At 37.8% G+C, this 20,115-nt stretch overlaps 3 protein-coding genes and 2 long non-coding RNA genes across 5 annotated transcripts in view; 3 read left to right on the plus strand and 2 right to left on the minus strand.

Moving 5' to 3' along the window:
- Nucleotides 1-20,115, minus strand: part of LOC149036596 (uncharacterized) — a 105,738-nt gene that overhangs the window by 44,213 nt on the left and 41,410 nt on the right. The gene's annotated exons all lie outside the window — the stretch shown is intronic.
- On the plus strand, nt 1,755-4,843 carry LOC149036598 (uncharacterized). Its single transcript, XR_016181666.1, has 3 exons — nt 1,755-2,287; nt 3,266-3,322; nt 3,542-4,843. It is a non-coding gene; the product is annotated as an uncharacterized LOC149036598 (long non-coding RNA).
- LOC149036599 (tetratricopeptide repeat protein 28-like) lies at nt 13,618-14,679 on the plus strand. Its single transcript, XM_089189439.1, has 2 exons — nt 13,618-14,106; nt 14,433-14,679. The coding sequence occupies exons 1-2, from the start codon at nt 13,754-13,756 to the stop codon at nt 14,458-14,460; spliced, it is 381 nt and encodes a 126-aa protein (XP_089045565.1). The 5' UTR covers nt 13,618-13,753; the 3' UTR covers nt 14,461-14,679.
- LOC113664205 (P2X purinoceptor 7-like) lies at nt 15,683-17,043 on the plus strand. Its single transcript, XM_027179798.2, has 3 exons — nt 15,683-16,196; nt 16,385-16,511; nt 16,593-17,043. Exons 1-3 carry the CDS (start codon nt 15,968-15,970, stop codon nt 16,759-16,761), a joined length of 525 nt encoding a protein of 174 aa, XP_027035599.2. The 5' UTR covers nt 15,683-15,967; the 3' UTR covers nt 16,762-17,043.
- On the minus strand, nt 16,764-20,080 carry LOC113675588 (uncharacterized). The gene is made up of 2 exons (XM_027192178.2): nt 19,240-20,080; nt 16,764-18,521 (listed from the first exon to the last, which is right to left on the minus strand). The coding sequence occupies exons 1-2, from the start codon at nt 19,570-19,572 to the stop codon at nt 17,109-17,111; spliced, it is 1,746 nt and encodes a 581-aa protein (XP_027047979.2). The 5' UTR covers nt 19,573-20,080; the 3' UTR covers nt 16,764-17,108.

Raw genomic sequence — 20,115 nt, forward strand, 5'->3', positions numbered from 1 at the left:
AAAGTAATAAACGACAGAAGAAAGAAACACTACGATTTTCCCATCAACATTTAGCCTACACGCACCTCTCTCTCAATGTGAAATTTTCCATTCCTTGAAAAAAATCTCGAAAGTTGTTCACATTTATGAGCTTAATCAAACATCAAGTATAACGAGCTACAACATACATAGGTTTATTGTTTTTTTAGAGGGCACGGTAACGAATCTTGCAATCTGATTGGTTCTTTACCCGGTCAGTATTTTCCTATCTCTGCCCACGGGCCACGGTAACGCTTTCCTGAGTCGCCGAGTACATCCCAACTTTCGTCGTCATTTTTCATAAATAAACCTCGTTTTCCGGCTGGGCAGTATTTTTAAGCAACGATGTCGGTTACTAAGCCGATAAATAACTTATGAATCCTCTTTTTTATCTCTATCAAATCACTTTGGTTGACAGAAAAATGTTGGTTTCAGAATGAATTTGTAAAAACAATAGTGTCATTACATTGGTTGACAAGCGGCCTAAAAACCGTCTGCAATTAATTTTAATTGTTCACAAAAAGTACCCAGAAAGTTGAAACGTGAGGTATTTGGTTACAGTTAAACTGAACGATGGAACTTTCATTCATTTAATATCTGAATTTTCTTGAGCAATTTGTTCATGGTGAAAGAGCAAACGAAGTTTTAATTTAAGTTCTACAACAAATATATGCTCCCGGTGAGTCTTTCCAATTCCGTTCAATTTGGACATTTGTACCGTAACTTGCTCAACAGAAATTGATAGATTGATTTTGAAGTCATTCTAGTTATATCTTGAACATCGTCTGAAACAGTTTTGTCAATTCGGTTGTTATTATTCTCTCCAACGTTAAGGAGCTGTTTCCAGTTAGGCGGAATGGCGGAAAAAATGCCTTGTAGGAGTAACTAATCTGACAAGGAGAGATTTTTCTCTCTAAAAGCGTCCCACCTTTTTAATTTTGAGTCATTTGAGAGAATATCTCCAAGTTTCACAAAACCTGCTTCTTTTATTCTCTTGTTGTATATTGATTTCTTGTTAATCAAGAGGTTCTGGTTGTTCCAGATAGTCACATTTAAAACGTCCTGTTTTGTAGCTATTATATCGTGATTGCCATTAAAGTCAGACAAAACTTCAAGACATTCTTTATAAAAAGAAGGTAGTTTACAGGGTTGGCGCGATGGATTGAAATTGCACTGAAGCAGAAAACTGGTTCCTACATTCTTAAGATAATGAGACAAGAAAACTTTCCACGGACTACTATTATCATCTAAATACCTTGCCAGACACACAATTCTTTGAGTTTTAATTAAAGATTCAGGGTGAGGCATTTTGAGGCCACCGTCTTCGTATTCACTAATTAAGGCTAGTCTTTTGACTTTATCTTTGCCTCTCCACACGAAATTGAATATCACAGAATTTATGCTTTTAATTATATCCTTATCATTAAATGCTCTATATTACATAGAGCATTTAATCATTAGAAAGTCATAAGGATAAGGACTTTCTAATGATTAAATGCTCTATGTAATATGCCACAAATATGATTGTCCATTTTATTATTACTGACTGCATATTTCTCGCATTTCGTTATAAAATAATTATATTACAAGTTAAATGCAAGAAAATAGCAATCCGGGTTTGTCGGAGAATTTTGATTTTAATCACATGTGTTGTTGCATCAAACAATTAAAAATGCTTACTATAAATCACTGGTACAGAAAAACAGAAAAATAGCACTAACTATCAATTGTTTTTTTTTTATCATGAATCAATAACTTAAATCTTTAATGCTTGTATTATTTTTAAAGTAAAGCAACTGTGTGACGTGTTGACATCGATATTTTGGCACAAAATGCTCCTGGCCTAGCATTATGTCAATGACTAGAATGTCATAATCACTGATTTTGCCTTTTACAAAAATTGACTTTTAAATCAAACACTTTGAGTTGGGAATTTGAACAATACTTTGGCCCCAAGAACAAACAAATCCTCAAAACTTCAGATGCCTGAGGGGGTTGCTGTGATAGGGAGATATTGAAGTTCTTAATTGACTGATACATATTTATGTACCATACCCAGCCTATGAAATGTGATCAAATCTTATCAATCCTAACGGAATGAGCATACATTTTAATTCATAGTTCTTTACTTGCACATAACACAGAACATCCATTCGTCCATTAGTGATTTATCTTCTTAATACTCACCATATCAACTGTTTGCAAAAATATTTCTGTTCAAACATTTTAGATGCCATATGCCGCAGACAGCATAGAATCTTGAGAGAAGGTAAGTAAATTCTCTTTTAAATATTTCTTCTACATAATATAAATTAGACTAACTGCATCAAAATCACAAAAAACATGTCAGGACTCACTAGTGTTGACATTGTACTAGCCATTATACTATCACTGACTAAGCAATTCTGTTAAAAAAAACTTTTAAAAATATATCTTGTTCATTCATTACCCCATATTTTGTAATCTTTCCTTCAACTTCTACTTCAACTATCTTGTTCTTGTCTATCAATAATCAGCTAACAAAATACATATAACTTGTCAAATTATTTCAATTCCTTTCTAAATGAATTTGAGGAAAATTAAGGAATCATTAATAGTAATGATTCAAAATTTAACGACCATCAACATCCAACTCAATTCCATTGTAATCTGTTGTGCCAATCAGCAGTAATAGTATGTGGAATTTTACTAATTGATTCCTAGAATTGAACATTACCATTAAAGCTAAATAATGGTAACACTTTTCAAATAATTTTCAAATAGAAAATACAATGCATATTGCTTCCTTATCAGCATCATTTTAAGCATTTATCTAAACATTAGAACTTCACCACACTATACCTGTATTGATAGTCAATCAAATACATCAAATCAAAATGTTCCAATCGATGAGATTTAATGCCCGACTTATTTCACAACCTGTGGTACAGATCTTAACCCTTGAACTCCCAAGATCTCATTAGAAATTCTCCTTACTGTCTGCCATGCAGTTCTTGTGATGTTAGTTTGGAGAATTTGGTATTGGATCAACTAATAATCCCCTGATCAATATTTGTCTTTATTCTCATTACTTGTCTGCTTGGTATTGCATTGATATTGTAAGGAGAAACTGTGTCTTGGTCACTGGATCATGGGAGTTAAAGGGTGAACAAAATTCAAGTTTCCTCTGTAGATCTTGTCAACTACAAGTATTTAACCCTGGGGGATCACATCATTTTAGTGACAAATTATCTCCTATATTTCACAGAACTCACAACAAAAGAAAGGCTTTGTTGACCACATGTTGGAGGTGTGCAATTAAGAGGTAACGTTTCATTCCATGTAGTTTACAATTTAAATTAATCACAGCTATAATTAGACAGTCAAGAAAAGCAATTACCATTGACAGTCAAAACACAAACAAAACTTTACATTTACTCACTAGAGCAATAATCATGCAGGTGTGTGAAATTTTAATGTGCACTTTAAAGATCATTTACTCCTTCTGATGCACTCCTTCTGTTAATGACTTCTTTTCCCACAGTTTGCCACATCAAATATTGAAAAAGTTTCAACAAGGTCTGATGAAAATGATGCGAAAGATGAATAAACAGGTAAGATTCTGTTTCATTCTCTTCCTAGTATACTCTTCTATACCAATATGTACTGAGCTTCATATATCCATGTAACTGAAGACAGCTTGATCTTTTGTCTTCTTTATGCTTTTATGAGTAAGTTCTGTGTGAGTATTGTGATGATCCTAAAATCCAACAGTTACATAAATATTATAAATAAAATCTATCAAATGCTGCATATTATGTTACTAGCATAACTTGTACATAAATTTGCAACCTGATACAGCCTAAACATGACCAAAAAAGGGCAGGGAAGGAGCTGCACAACACTGAGATCAGTTGATAAGTCAACAATGCATTCAATTTCAGAACCATTAACAAATTGTGACAGTCATGACAACCCATGTTTTTTTTTTAAATAAAATGTTATCTTGTTAATCAAGTATTACTCTCAAAACTGGCTGTCACTTGCATGAAATAACAATTTAGTCACACCACAGGCATCCAGCTCATGTCTTGCAAAAAAGCAAACAATTAATTAATGAAAGTATCACATATTGTGCGACTCGGTGTTAAGTTACAAGATGAACCATTGAGAATTTGAACATGTTATAAGGAGTAGTATGGGGAACAAAATTTCATCCATCTATAAGATGAAATCAAGGCTGCACGCTAGGATTTTAACTGTTGTCCATGCAGAGGCAGTTTGCACCCTGAAAATCCTCCCAATCGGCATTTTTCTCAGTCAAAGGTATAACAGGAATAACAGTGATAATAAAGCATGCTTAAAATGGCACAGATTGCCAGACACACAAGATGTCAGTAAGTTCTATTGATTTTGTGTTAAATGTTCATAGTTCAAATTATTTATCTTTGTAAATCAACCATATTTCATTTCCCATACAATTCCTTATAACATGTTCAAATTCTCAATGGTTCCTCTCATAACTTCACACCAAGTCACACAATGTGTGACACTTTCATGAATTAACTGTTTGCTTTTTTCTGAAGACATGAGCTTGGGACGCCTGTGGTCACACAACAAAGTTTATGTCAATTTTCTTGACACACACAAGTCACGAAGAGTTGTTTTGAATTAAAAATTCAAATAGTTGTTCAATCTGAAAAAGGATGTAGTTGAGACCTATCAAATGAGTGCAAAAATTACGTTAAAAATTTGTATTAAGGTAAAGGTTTGAGTATGTACAATTTACATGATTGAAAAACATTGACAGAAACACTAGTGTTAACACAAAATGTAATACACAATTTTTTAATACTTGCTTCTTTGAATACTCGCGATGAAAAATCATTGATTTGCATGTGGCTGAATTTACATTGTTTTGTTTGGGTTTCTTTTGTTATCAAAGTGGAATACAAAGTCACGAGGAGCTTTCTTTTCCAATAACATGATCTTTGCCAAATGCCAAGCTACGCAACAAAAGCACACCGCAATCGCTGAAAATATTAACAAGTTGCCGATGGAGAAATAAGGGACTTAGGGGAAAAATCTCACGTGATTAGTGAAACCGAAAGTTCTGTTTGGATCATAAAAAAACGAGATCAAAGTTTCTTATTCCCAACAATGTCTACACCTGAGTGAGTCAGTGAGTGAGTAGGCGGGTGGCACATTTACACGTTGGAGTCTACCCAGAAACATGTTACTATCCTTCGCCTAACTGCGAGTTAAGAACATAAGTTTAAAATCAAAGTTAACATGCCGGCCATCAGGAAAAACTTTTGTGAATTGTCAGCTGTAGGTTTACAAACAAACGATTTCAGGTGTTTAAAAAAAAGGAATCGTAAAGAATGGTTTAAACATCTAAAAATGTACCTCTAGCATGTTATGAACGTTTGCGCTCTCATCTGAATAACAAAGCGGTAACGGTAATTGTTGCTCGACTGCGGATGTTTTGGAATGTAGGGAAAGTCCCTACTGTATTTCATTGTTTTTGTCTTTTTACTTTCAAAAACATCCACTACGAAGTCAACAACTTGCTAAGTACGAGTAGAGATGTTTAATACAGGGGTACACAGCTTTCTATCTTCTACAAATGAATTACTGATAGTCTATTGTTATTTTGAGTATCTTTGCGTTTTAACGTTTTACTGGCAAAGCCTGAAATGAATGCTGTTTTGTTAATATTTGTCCTGTGCCTATCAAGTCATATAATGTTATGCAAAAGTCGCAGCCAAAGTGAAATTTATTTGTTTCAAAGCGACTTCGTTAAAGCTTTATGGCTTCACATCTTACCAATCATCCTCATCAACTATAAAAAGGTTCGTTCTCAGGGACATTAGTGTGATAAGTAAACTCATTACTTGGTAACAAACCGCTAGAACAATCTTTTCAAATTTTGCCATATTGCAGAATGTCATGAAAGTTTCCAGAACGCTGTAGTACTGAGATTTATCTTTCTTGTTGGGCTAAGACTGTTAGCAATTAAAACTCATTGAATACTACTTTCAGTCAGTATTCAATATATGGTCATCACTGATTTACATCTGCGATCATCTCTCTCTCGCTCGTTCATAACACAGTAAATAATATTTTTTCAATAAAATCGTGCAAAGGAACTTCTAGTTCGAAAAAAGGGAGATGTCAAGTCTGTGTCCGGCTCGTACCACATCATAGAAATTGTTGTATAGTTCTCAAGAAAAGCTAAAAATACCTCAGCGGTTAAATGTCTTACATTATTCATGAAAAAGAAATTAGGATGCTTTATCCCAAGGGGTTTCATTACATATACGTTTTGACGGCAGAAAAACTAAGAAAAGTGAAACTTAAGTGAGACTGAGGGGAAACATTTTTCGAGTTTTCCCACGTGATTAGTAAAACCAGAAGTTCTGTTTGGATCATAAAAACGAGATTAAAGTTTCTTAGGCCTAGTTCAAACGTCGATCTTTACATGTACCGAACCTAACGTTTCTATTAAGTACATGTAAAGATCGACGTTTGAATCAATTAGGATCGGAAGATTTGTATTCGGATCGACAGTGCCGTTCTATCCGACGCGGCTAGTCGGATAGAACGGTAAAAGATCGGCATTGATTCATACGTCGTACTTTACATGTACCGAACTTAATGCATACATTATACATACGTTAAAATAATTATGTTTTACCCACAATTCAAGAAAGTTCGTTTACGTGCCATGCGCGAAAGCCTTCGAACCATTCAAACAATATGGCGGGAAAGGAGGAAGGCTCGTGCTCCTCTTGTTTTAAAACCACAGGTTGCAAACATTTTCCCACCAGCCAGAATTTCTTTTTAGTCGACGACACGAACGAACTGGACGAGGAACTGTGATGTTCCTTTGGGAAATAAGCAATAATAGAAGGCAAGCCAAATTCGTCTTCTCCTGGCAGCAAGGTTGTTTAATGCTAACTGCATCTTGAGTCGCCTTTTTCTACCCTCCTTAATCGCATTTGCAAGAAAAACAAGCTCTTCATTTCCACAAGTTGTGCTACCCGCATTTTTTTCCGCCATTTTGGTAGGCATTATGGAGTTATGTTCAGTTTTGCAATTAGGATCGACTAAATTCGGATCGACGTTTGAATCAACTGCCGCTCTTAATTATTCGAGTCGACCCAAATTGCAATTATTTTCGGTACATGTAAAGATCGACGTTTGAACTAGGCCTTATTCTCAACAATGTCTACACTTGAGTGAGTCAGTGAGTGAGTAGGCGGGTGGCACATTTACATGTTGAAGTCTACGCAGAAACTTGTTACTATGCTTCGCTTAGCTGCGAGTTAAGAACATAAGTTTAAATCAAAGTTAACATGCGGCCAACAGGAAAAAACTTTTGTGAATTAGATTTATATCAAATTGTCAGCTGAAGGTTTACAAATAAACGATTTCAGGTGTTTAAAAAGAAAGAATCGTAAAGAATGGTTTTAACATCAAAAAATATACCTTTAGCAAGTTATGAACGTTTGCGCACTCATCTGAATAACAAAACAATCACAGTAATTGTCACTCGACTGCGAAAGTTTTGGAATGTAGGGAAAGTCCCGACTGTGTTTCACTGTTTTTGTCTTTTTACTTTCAAAAGCATCCGATACGAAGTCAAGAACTTGCTAAGTACGAGTAAAAGTGTTTAATACAGGGGTATACAGCTTTCTATCTTCTACAAATGATTAAGTAATATAGTCTATTGTTATTTTGAGTAACTCTGCATGAGTAACGTTTTAATGGCAAAGCCTAAATTAAATGCTGTTTGGTTAATATTTGTCCTATGCCTATCAAGTCAAATGTAATGTTATGCAAAAATCGCAGCCAAAATGAAATTTATTTGTTTCAAAGCGACTTCGTTAAAGCTTTATGGCTTTACATCTTACCAATGATCCTCATCAACTATAAAAAGGTTCGCTCTCAGGGACATTGGTATGATAAGTAAACTCATTACTAGGTAATAAACCGCTAGAACAATCTTTTCAGATGTTGCCATATTGCAGAATGTCAGGAAAGTTTCCAGAACGCTGTAGTACTAAGGTGTATCTTTCTTGTTGGTCTGAGACAAAATGGTCGCGGTTAAGTTAAGTAAAGAGGCGGAGGTTTTGGAATATAAGGAAAAGTCGTAACTGTCTTTCATTAAATTTTTTTTTCTGTCGTTTCACTTTCAAAAGGATCAACCACGAAGTCGACAACTTGGTAAGTGCAAGTAAAAAGATATCCAGCATTCTGTCATGTACCAAGTAAATAGCTCTAGAATATTGTTATTTAGAATAATTTTGCATGAGTAACGTTTTAATTAATGGAAAAGCCTGAAATAAAAAGGTCCTATTTTCCCGGTTAATATTTGTCCTGTCACTTTAAAGTACTGTAACGTGGTGTAAAATTCGCCACCGAAGTAAAATGAATTTGTTATAAGGCGATCATATCAAACCTTTGTGGTCTGGCATCTTATTAATGATCCTCATCTTATTAGAAAATATTCGTTTTCAGGGACATTCGTCTGATAAATGCGCTCATTGCTTTTAAAATGAACAATCTTTGCAAATGTTGCCATATCGCCGAATGTCAATAACTTACATCTGCGATCATCTCGGTAATGAACCAAGAGAACGGTGTTTCAATAAAATCGAGCGAGGGAATTTCCAGTACAAACATTTTGGACGGTACATTATTTAAACTGTCGAATAGTTCTCAAGAAAACCAGAGCAATTTTCTCAGTAATCAATCTTGTATTATTCATGAATAAGAAATAAAATACAGTGATCCGAAGGGCCTGCATTGCAAATACATTTTGACAGCCGGTATAAAAAAATCAATAAACTAAGAATGGGGAAACTAGAACTTATATTGTAGACTATTTAGAATATTGAGAAATTTTTTTAGTTTCCTCATGCGATTAGAAAGACCAGAAGTTCTAGTTCGATCACAAATCCTGTGACAAATTCTTAGTAACAATGAAACTTTTTGATTTTCAAATATGAATGTAGTTTAAGTCAGGCACAACTGTCTATCACCTGAATGAAATGTGAACAAAGGTAGAAAAACTGAATATTAAAACCAAAACTCCTAGTAATTTTTTTTTTATGCGATTATCATTTGGTATCTATTTGTTTATAACCTGTATGAGCTTTCTTAACATTGATTTATTATATTCCAATTGTAACTGTTTTAAAACTAAAATTAATTCCACTGTCATTCCTTTAAGCCCATTTGCGGATAATCTTTAAGTTCTCTTTGAAGTTTGTAAGACTTTTCACTAATCTTCAGACTGCTCCAACATCGAGGATGTACATAATAGATTTTTGGCTTTTAACGTTCACTCACAAAAAGATGAAAGACAGAAATCCGTAGGAATATGATTCAACCTAAGGGAAAAATGTTTCTTTTACATCACGTGACGAGATGAAGGAACTAAAAAACCTAGGTCAAAGTATAATATATAGATTTAGCCAAGCCTAAAAGCGGAACTCGTTTTTTTTTTTTCCCCCGCACGTCTCAAGGGCACAACGCCTTGCCCTGGCCAGGACTAGAACCCGGGTCGCCCAACTCGCAGCCCAGTGCACTGACCACTGAACCACTGGACAAAGCCGTGGCGTTGGCGTGCCCGCGGTACAGTTGACCACGCTTGTTAAAAGAAGCACCTTGTACGGTCGTACGGTCGAACGGTCGTACATCCAAATTTTTTCGGCTTGATGGGCTACTACTATTCTGCATAATTTTGGGGCTACGCTCTGCGAGCTCCGCTGTTATTTACGACAGTGACCCAGTGAGTTAAGTCTAGTTTCTACGGTTCGCTTACCTGCGAGTTAACAAAGTTGATGTACTTCAACACGAAAGCTGAGTCAGTTCAGTAGTAAACTTGGTCTGCTGTCATTACCAATTCTTCTCGAATAATTCTGGAGAGCCTTACGCAGATAACACTGACTGTCAGTTCCAATATTGGAATTGAAATTTCATGTATGGGAGTTGCTTCTTCCATGACAAATGCACAGTGAATTTGGTTAATGACATTTTTCAAACGGAAGTAAACGACGGCTGAAATTCATTATCATGGCCAATTTACATTGTCTACTCAGTTGGTAAAGCCAAATAGTTTTTTAATACCCCACCAAAGTTTCTTCAAAAACTTACCGTTGTTTATAGAAACTATGCATGTGGAAAGTTCTCTCTGCAAAAGTTAAGATAAAGTCTGTCAGTTTTTTTTATCTTTGTCCAATGACTTTAAAGTCATGTAATGTTCTTCAAAAAATCCCAACTTGAGGAAAATAAAAGGTGACCAACCGACTTCTTAACTTTCTTGTTTTTTTTGTTTTTAAGTGGATATTGTGAATTCTAACACTTTCAGCTTGTTACAAATAGTTTCCGGGTGTAATCGACCCAGCCCGTTTTTGTAACTTAACATGTGTGTTCCTGTTTGAAGTGACTTGTTATTAATCAAGATTATCGACCATTTAGTATTGTGTTACTAAAAATAATGTTTCCCTGATAACAGTTGAGGATTGCAATGGAAACCTAACAGCAGAAGCCATGACAGGAAAGGAAAGGAAACTGTTTGACTTAAACAGAGGGTATGGAATTATGCTTTATAAACTTGGCGAAGGCCTAAAAGCAAAGGAATATTTTGAGAGGGCCCTTGCCATAACAACCAAAATTGGCGATAGAGGAGGGGAAGCATCATGTTATGGAAACCTAGGTACTGTGTTTAAGTCGCTTGGCCAATACGACAAGGCTGAAGAGTATCTCCAAAAAGGGCTTGTCATCACAACTGAAATTGGCGACAGAGGAGGGGAAGCATCATGTTATGGAAACCTAGGTACTGTGTTTAAGTCGCTTGGCCAATACGACAAGGCTGAAGAGTATCTCCAAAAAGCGCTTGTCATCAGAACTGAAATTGGCGACAGAGAAGGGGAAGCAACATGTTATGGAAACCTAGGTACTGTGTTTAAGTCGCTTGGCCAATACGACAAGGCTAAAGAGTATCTCCAAAAAGGGCTTGTCATCAGAACTGAAATTGGCGACAGAGAAGGGGAGGCAACTGACTACGGAAACCTAGGTACTGTGTTTACGTCGCTTGGCCAATACGACAAGGCTGAAGAGCATCTCCAAAAAGCGCTTGCCATCAGAACTGAAATTGGCGACAGAGGAGGGGAAGCATCATGTTATGGAAACCTAGGTACTGTGTTTAGGTCGCTTGGCCAATACGACAAGGCTGAAGAGTATCTCCAAAAAGGGCTTGTCATCACAACTGAAATTGGCGACAGAGGAGGGGAAGCATCATGTTATGGAAACCTAGGTACTGTGTTTAAGTCGCTTGGCCAATACGACAAGGCTGAAGAGTATCTCCAAAAAGCGCTTGTCATCACAACTGAAATTGGCGACAGAAGAGGGGAAGCATCATGTTATGGAAACCTAGGTACTGTTTGTAAGTCGCTTGGCCAATACGACAAGGCTAAAGAGTATCTCCAAAAAGCGCTTGTCATCACAACTGAAATTGGCGACAGAAGAGGGGAAGCATCATGTTATGGAAACCTAGGTACTGTTTGTAAGTCGCTTGGCCAATACGACAAGGCTGAAGAGTATCTCCAAAAAGCGCTTGTCATCAGATCTGAAATTGGCGACAGAGAAGGGGAGGCAACTGACTACGGAAACCTAGGTACTGTGTTTACGTCGCTTGGCCAATACGACAAGGCTGAAGAGCATCTCCAAAAAGTGCTTGCCATCAGAACTGAAATTGGCGACAGAGGAGGGGAAGCATCATGTTATGGAAACCTAGGTACTGTGTTTAGGTCGCTTGGCCAATACGACAAGGCTGAAGAGTATCTCCAAAAAGGGCTTGTCATCACAACTGAAATTGGCGACAGAGGAGGGGAAGCATCATGTTATGGAAACCTAGGTACTGTGTTTACGTCGCTTGGCCAATACGACAAGGCTGAAGAGTATCTCCAAAAAGCGCTCGTCATCAGAACTGAAATTGGCGACAGAGGAGGGGAAGCATCATGTTATGGAAACCTAGGTACTGTGTTTAGGTCGCTTGGCCAATACGACAAGGCTGAAGAGTATCTCCAAAAAGGGCTTGTCATCACAACTGAAATTGGCGACAGAGGAGGGGAAGCATCATGTTATGGAAACCTAGGTACTGTGTTTACGTCGCTTGGCCAATACGACAAGGCTGAAGAGTATCTCCAAAAAGGGCTTGTCATCAGAACTGAAATTGGCGACAGAGGAGGGGAAGCATCATGTTATGGAAACCTAGGTACTGTGTTTACGTCGCTTGGCCAATACGTCAAGGCTGAAGAGTATCTCCAAAAAGCGCTTGTCATCAGAACTTAAATTGGCGACAGAGGAGGGGAAGCATCATGTTATGGAAACCTAGGTACTGTGTTTACGTCGCTTGGCCAATACGACAAGGCTGAAGAGTATCTCCAAAAAGCGCTCGTCATCAGAACTGAAATTGGCGACAGAGGAGGGGAAGCATCATGTTATGGAAACCTAGGTACTGTGTTTACGTCGCTTGGCCAATACGACAAGGCTGAAGAGTATCTCCAAAAAGCGCTCGTCATCGGAACTGAAATTGGCGACAGAGGAGGGGAAGCATCATGTTATGGAAACCTAGGTACTGTGTTTACGTCGCTTGGCCAATACGACAAGGCTGAAGAGTATCTCCAAAAAGCGCTTGTCATCAGAACTGAAATTGGCCACAGACGAGGGGAAGCATCATGTTATGGAAACCTAGGTACTGTGTTTACGTCGCTTGGCCAATACGACAAGGCTGAAGAGTATCTCCAAAAAGCGCTCGTCATCAGAACTGAAATTGGCGACAGAGAAGGGGAGGCAACTGACTACGGAAACCTTGGAATTTTGTTTAGACTTGTTGGTGATTTTGAAGCTTCGGAAGTATCCTTGGAGAAAGTTTTATTCATATCCAGAGATATTGGGGATGGAAGAAAAGAGTTTGAAATCCTCCAAGGTTACGCCGTTTTGTATTTATGTCAAGATAAAATCAAAGACTCCCTGTCGTGTCTTCACCTGTGCATTGAAAAGTATGAGGAGCTGAGATATTTCTTGGGCGCCAATGATCAGTTCAAAACATCATTGCTGGAGGACACAGGAACATTCCCCTACAAGCTGCTTTGTACTTTGCTTTGTGACACCGAAAATTCTCGGGATGCTCTTTATGTTGAGGAGTTGGGTCGAGCTAGAGGCCTATCAGACTTAATGGCAGAGAAGTACTCGGTTGAAACGCACATCTCTGCTAATCCACAATCTTGGTTTGGCATTGAGGACATTTTAAGAAAGAAAAGAAACTGTACTTGTCTGTACATTTCTTATTTTCAGAATCGTCTGCATTTGTGGATCTTGAAAACAAGTGGAGTCCTTCACTATAGAAGAGTATCACCAGAAGAGAATCTAGTTCTGGCTGGGTTACCCAAAGATTTGCCTTTGAGTCAATTTTTGGATTATAATTTCCGGAGTCTTGGTATTTTGCCCACTAAAGATTGTGAAGATCGGTCTTTAAATACGATTAAATTGCAACCTCTCTCCCCCGCGCAAAAGAGCTCAGCAAGATTGCGACTCGTGGAGGCAGGCGGTGCTTGAGCGGATAAGTTCAGTGAGCCTGATACATTTTGCTGCCCATGGTGACGCCGAAAGGGGAGAAATTGCCCTCTCCCCCGTTCCTACTTCCAACAGTGGAAACGCTTCCCAACCAAAGGAAGATTACATGTTGACGATGGCTGATGTCTCACGAGTGAAAGTCAGAGCTAAACTGGTAGTACTTAGCTGCTGTCACAGTGGAAGTGGAGAGATAAGAGCCGAGGGAGTTATAGGAATTGCCCGTGCGTTTTTAGGATCCGGTGCTCGCTCGGTGTTGGTTGCGCTGTGGGCCATTTCAGACAAAGCAACAGAGAAGCTGATGAGTCGGTTCTACAAACACCTTGTTGAAGGAGAAAGTGCCAGTGAATCCCTTCATCAGGCCATGAGGTGGATGAGGAAAAATGGCTTAAGCGAAGTGTCTGAGTGGGCTTCGTTTACGCTGATTGGAGATGATGTGAGGCTCGAGTTTGACAAGCAGAGGTAAGACTTGATGAGAACAGGTATTTCATAAATTAAAGTTAAATTAAATGTGAAGGTGGCTATGACTTACTGTTCGCTGAGTGTCGGCAGTTATCCTTTGTCACCTTGAATATCAAGGCTAGTTTTATATCTTTTTTTTTGTTTCTTTCAAAGAATAACAATTTATTCTCCCAGTTAGGTGTAAAATATAGAATTTCGAAAGCGTCTCTCTGCCAATCAGATACAAGTGTACATTTGCCTACATATTGCACCTGGTATAACTGTATTTGCTTTATTCAAGAAATGTTGATTGTGTTATTTATAGTTGTTTTTTACGTTTGTCACAGGAGAAAAGATGAGAATATCTCGAAGTAAACAGACCTTAGAGACTTTTAGCTGGATAAACAAATAGAATAAGTAGAGAAAATACTCTATCCGTTATTTCATTGTGTAATTACAGAAAGGGCAATCTCAAATTAAGCATATTGATTTTAATTTTTTGCTTTCTCTTTTCCGATCTCCTCAGAAGGAGGTATTGGTTACGTATCCGAGAATATTTTTTTCTGCACGAAAATTATCTTATCCGGCCGATATAATTAGCACGAAACATTATTGACTTAGGGCTCTTAAGTGAAGTAAAATCAGGAAAATTAAAACAGTAGTTTAAGTATCAAAAACGAGCCAGTTAAGTCGTACAGAGTTTTCCCTCTAAGCCTTTTATTATAGGTTAAGTTAACAGAATCCTAAATTTTTTTATGTAAAATCTTTCCGGAAAAATTTTCTTTTGGTGAGTTCCAGTACTACTTCTGAGTGCTTAAAAGACTGGAAAAAAGTACATGGATTTCCAAACAGAACCATGGGAAAAGCTATCAAGGTCAAGAACTTAATCAGTATCAAGTGGAAAAATGACGGCAGCAATATTTTGAAACTGGTTCAACAAGTCACTTAATTACGTATTGTAATGTTTGAGATAATGTATGTTTGCACAGTGATTTAATTGTTTTCAAGTCAGGTCATTGTCAAAATGTTGTTTAGGGAATCAAAATATTCTTGTTATTTACCACAATTTATACACTTTTTTGGGCAAAGTTTCTTAGAGGATTATGCAGTAATTCCAAAGACGCTAAAATAAAAGACGGCTTAAGAAAAATTTTAGACAATATCATGAACCTTTGTTTTAACCAGGTTACAGAGTAAAACAGATAGCACTGTTGTTCATTGTTAAGGCGGCAAGGTGGTGGGATAATGGATGCAAGTGGTATGAGTGTCTGCATGCGGTCTACTGACGCGGATAGGAATGATTAATGCTTGCTTCCGCAGAAAACATCAACAAACGCTATGATCGCAAGAAAGTTGTTTTGTTTCTCAATGCTTTTCAGCGCATATCTTTGATCGTTTCTCCTCAACCCATGTTACTTGATACTTGTCTTATAATCAAAAAAATTCTGGCGATGAAGTTCTGGTGATTAGTATGCTAACGTCGAATATTAGTTCCAGTATTAAATAGTAATCCAAGCCGCAACAGTTATAGCGTCAAAGATCATAACAAATTATGGGAGCCAAACGAGTTTTTCGTCCCTTCATTTGACGAAAATTACGTTAAAGGAGAACTGAAGCCAAAAATTGAGTTAATTTCTTTCGATAGCCAAAGTGACGAAATTCTCGATTTCAAGCGTTATTTGTGCTAAATGTGTCTTACCTTGGAGAAATATTTCTTTAAAGTTTGTATTTTCGCGCTGTTTCGGCTTTCAAACCGTGGGCACCAATTTTAAATCAGCGGTCTTCCAAATGAGCCTGTGACGTATGTTATGGGGATCACTTTAGAACGTGTTATCGTTCAGCTAAGTTTTAATACAAATTGCGTCTTCGTCGACCCTTCGTTATGAGCGGAATAGAACCATTTCAGTTCGAACCAGTATATCAGCCTGGAGAAGAACCACCTCAGGAAGAGAGTGTAGGACAGGAGGTAGAAGCCCACGAAGAAGACAATACTTCGAGGATGGGAAACACCGAATGGTGTTTGTGCGGCGCTTGTGCGCTTATGCCGGTGGCAAATGAATGTTACTGCTGCCAAGAACTAGAGGAGCTTAATCAAAAGTTCGACAATTCAGGTTTGTACTTATTATGTGATTATTCTCACGAGTATTTTGTTTGAAGCGACCGCTTCTTTGCTAAGAGTGACAAAAGGTGGACAATTGCAAACTCGATCTTAGTTGTAATTGCAATTACAAGGTCTGATGGATGAAATTATTGAAACAGTGAGGGAAATAAAATGTTAAGACTTTTTTCTTCTTGATAGGTGTTAGATGTATAACAGAACATCCGAAATTTGGTATTGTATGCCTGGACACGGATGTTTTGAGCACGGCATTGGTTGCAATCCACAATGCGCGGCTCAATCCAATTCCCGACCCTATCGTCAACAGGTAAACTGTCTTTTTCTTTCTTATTTTGTACGCGTAATTAAGTCAATCGCTTTTGTGACTTTATATCCTCTTGTTCTCTAGAACTTGGCGTTTGGCAGCCTACAGACAATTTACTTGGTGGGCACATGGGGTATTAGGAAAAAACCGGCGGAGAATCGTGCCAGCATGCGTCGTCACGGCCATACGTAAAACATTTCCAGAAGAGAGTGGTAATTACGTGGGGTTTCGAGAAGCAGATCTGGAACTTTGAACTTTATCCGTAATGTCCTTTAATAATGATTAGTAACATATCCTTTGCGTGTATAACACCAGAGGCTCTTCTTTCCTTATGTTATGGTTTCTTTCTAAAATTTGCGTGAAATATACAATTACTTATCGAGGATATGAATTACTAACACATTTCTGCATAGTGATTCAGTCAAAAGCCATGCAGAGCCAAACGAATGTCATCCCTACTGCAGTTATTAAATTATCCACATTGCCAGGGATAGCTGCGTGGCCTGAATGAAATAAACCTCAAACCTAACTTTGATTGCTTTTTGCTACGATGATTGCTTTTATTTTCATTTGATTGTGTTATTGACAAAGTTGTTGTATTTAATTATTCAAAAATCTCGAAGTATGATTAGCAATGACATCTGCTTTAGGAGGCCGGGGTTTGCTGGCAATGTTTACAGGAATGTGTGGTGCTGTGACTGTTGCACTCCTCTCTTGTGGTTTTAAGCATTTTCTCTCTACGATGGCATTAAGCATTGGCTTGAGATGATAATTGGTTGTCTTCTCAAATATGGGCTTCGCCACCCATTCTTTTGTATTTTTCGGAAACACCACCTTATATTGCAGCTCCCCTTGGTTGGCACCCCTGGATACAGTGGCTTGTTGTCTACCAGTGTTGGCATTATGGTCTAGGGCTGCCAACTGAGTTCGAGCAACCATGCCATTATAAGAGAAGTGCTGCCGTTTGGGTGCATATTTGGTCTGCACACTATGGTACACCTCTAAATTGCCAGTATGACAACTTAGTGTTAGTTGCTGAATGTCCTTCAACAGATTTTTATCGAATACAACCTCCTTCAATGCATTATGAGCAGAGGAGCCAGGCCTAAGCCACCTTTTAGTTCTTGCGATAGCTGGAGGGATTGGTTGGTGGGCACATTCCTCATACAGGTCAGCTGAATCCCAGGAGTGGATATTGGCAGTGTGATAGACAATGGATATCCACTTCTCTCTCAACATCTCCTTGTCTCCCCCACATGTTTTGGCACACCACCAAAGGTGGTTTGAGATGGATCTGATCCAGAGAGAGAGATCAGCACATTCTCTCTTCTTTGCTTTTTCAGTTAACTTTTTAGTTATACTCTTGGAAAGGTGCCACACATCAAATTGATGATCAACTTCAGGGAAATTTCTTTTCATGTCAGCCCTAATGCCCACATGACGGTCAGTTGCAACAACCATAATTTTCCCCCCTTTTTCATAGATGTTTTCCATACAGCGTTTAAAACCCTCTCTTTCCATGGCATTGCTATTATTTACTTCACTGACCTGAACAACCTTGAAGTCAACAATCTTATCAGTTTTCTGATCAATCATGGTATATGTCCCATATTTTGCATTATGGCCAGGACTGTCACAACGCCCATCTCCTGAAAGCCACAGATCTCGCCCCCCTACCTCAGAAAAAGTGGAATTTTGTTCTTTAAGCCAGAACTCATTGATTACGGGTAATAAGTACTTGTTTTGAATATTATAAAATGTTTTCTCACTGAAAATTTTCAAATTTAAGATATCTGCCAAAGATGCTACTTTTGTAAAGGTAGAGCCACTGAGCAAAATAGATGATGACAGCAACAAATTTCCTAAATCATGTGGGAATGGATATGATGGGCTGTCTGAGGTTGATGTACTTGCTCCACAATTCACTACATCAACAGGTGCAGGCTGTTCTAAAGCTGAAGCTGCATGTTCTTCGATTCCACAACTAGGTTGTGCAGTGATAGAGGCTATATACTATAACAGAAAAAATATTAACTCTGTTATGGTATGGGTTAGTGACCCTTTGAGAGAATGAAAAATGTGGGTATGAGGGATAAACTATGCTACTATATGGTTACACAATGATTCAATGGGATTTTCTTGGAAAATATAACACCTGACCCTGCCCTCCTTTGGTTGAAAGCCTGCACTGGTTTTAACTTAGAATTTCCAGTTGTATTAAGTTTTTATTCACATAGAGGTAAAGAAGGTTAAAAGAATTCATTATTTAAAGAATGATATCCACAACTTACATATAGTCTATTTGTACTAATTTTATTCACCTGCTAGTTAACAAGGGACAGGTATAATGTTCCTAGAATTAAAGAATAATCACTTTATTCTGAAACAATTTAATTTTGTTTACCTACTGGTCAAACATTTTCAGGAGAGATGAAGTACAAAGATGACTCAGAAAAAAAAAAATGAAACTAGAAGGAATTCCATGGCAGGATATTGTTTTGCTTAAGGAGAAGAAATACTTTTCTGTGAAAATTTAATGTTTCTCAATGGAACCTATTCGGGTGATATCCCTTAAGATATAAATTGTTATTGCCCTCAAACTGCATTCACCTTTCAATTTTTTTTTTGTATCAATCATGCATAAATGATGAGCAGCTTCAACAGTTTGCAACAACCCAAGCTTTGCAACAACCCAACCCAGATACAAGAGAGTAATTCGCGATTCACTTACTTCTTTTCTGACTTTCTCTTCTGAACGTTTCTCCGATGAAAGTCGAGGTCTTTTTGATGGTCTCCGATGCGAAAAAACCGTGGGTATTGCACCTGGTTTTAGCGTAGATCTGGGTTTCAAACCAAGAATTTCTGCTTTCAAGTCTCGTTCGTAGCAGTCAGGTGTAAAATGTTCTGAGCACAGCCTGGAGTTTTTCGAAACGACCAGATCCGCTCGTGAGATCTTTGCCAGCCACTGTGATCGTAGAGCTTCATCCCTCGGAAAGCAATGGTAGGATATACCAGTTGTGTACCTCGAGTCGTTGTTACAATCGAACGCCGCGCAGTATACCATTTTTTAGCTCGAAAGTAATCGAAGTAAATATAGCAACGAGGGCTACTCAACCGCACATGATCTGGACACGTAACTACGTTTCAGAGACACAGGGTTACGAAAGCCAAAATATTTTTCTCTTACACAATCCCTGGACAGAAGACCAATTTTCTTATATGAGAGGCGATTGAATCATTTTTTGCTTCACCTTGCACAATCTTTACTCCTGGAAAACCACAAATTCTTTCCCACGAGCAAGCCGCAGTCCTGAATTCAACTTGCCTGTTTCTTGCTGTGTTTACCTTCATCCCCATAACCTACGTCACACGCTACAAAAAGAACCGCTGACATTCGTGTTCTGAGCCGACGTACCACAGTCAAATGTCGAGCCAATTATCACTAAAAACCCTTCGTTTTCTGGATGAAAACTGTCGTTAGAGGGAAAAAAAATGACGGAAATTTGTTCCATCATACATAAATGTACGATACACGGTGAAAAAAATTACATGAATTTGGACTTCAGTTCTCCTTTAACTTCAACATAAAAACTTGAGGCATAAATAA

The sequence above is a fragment of the Pocillopora damicornis genome, chromosome 12 (assembly GCF_964200805.1).
Source record: "Pocillopora damicornis chromosome 12, jaPocDami1.2, whole genome shotgun sequence".
NCBI lineage: Eukaryota > Metazoa > Cnidaria > Anthozoa > Scleractinia > Pocilloporidae > Pocillopora > Pocillopora damicornis.

Excerpts from the sequence above, each read along its gene's own strand:
- LOC113675588 (XM_027192178.2), bottom strand. The coding sequence starts at position 19,572 with ATGGTATACTGCGCGGCGTTCGATTGTAACAACGACTCGAGGTACACA. Across the intron at positions 18,522-19,239 it reads AAGAGAAAGTCAGAAAAGAA|TATATAGCCTCTATCACTGC; the intron begins GTAAGTGAATCG and ends TTTCTGTTATAG.
- LOC113664205 (XM_027179798.2), top strand. The coding sequence starts at position 15,968 with ATGAGCGGAATAGAACCATTTCAGTTCGAACCAGTATATCAGCCTGGA. Across the intron at positions 16,197-16,384 it reads TCAAAAGTTCGACAATTCAG|GTGTTAGATGTATAACAGAA; the intron begins GTTTGTACTTAT and ends TCTTCTTGATAG. Across the intron at positions 16,512-16,592 it reads CCCGACCCTATCGTCAACAG|AACTTGGCGTTTGGCAGCCT; the intron begins GTAAACTGTCTT and ends CTTGTTCTCTAG.
- LOC149036599 (XM_089189439.1), top strand. The coding sequence starts at position 13,754 with ATGTTGACGATGGCTGATGTCTCACGAGTGAAAGTCAGAGCTAAACTG. Across the intron at positions 14,107-14,432 it reads CTCGAGTTTGACAAGCAGAG|GAGAAAAGATGAGAATATCT; the intron begins GTAAGACTTGAT and ends CGTTTGTCACAG.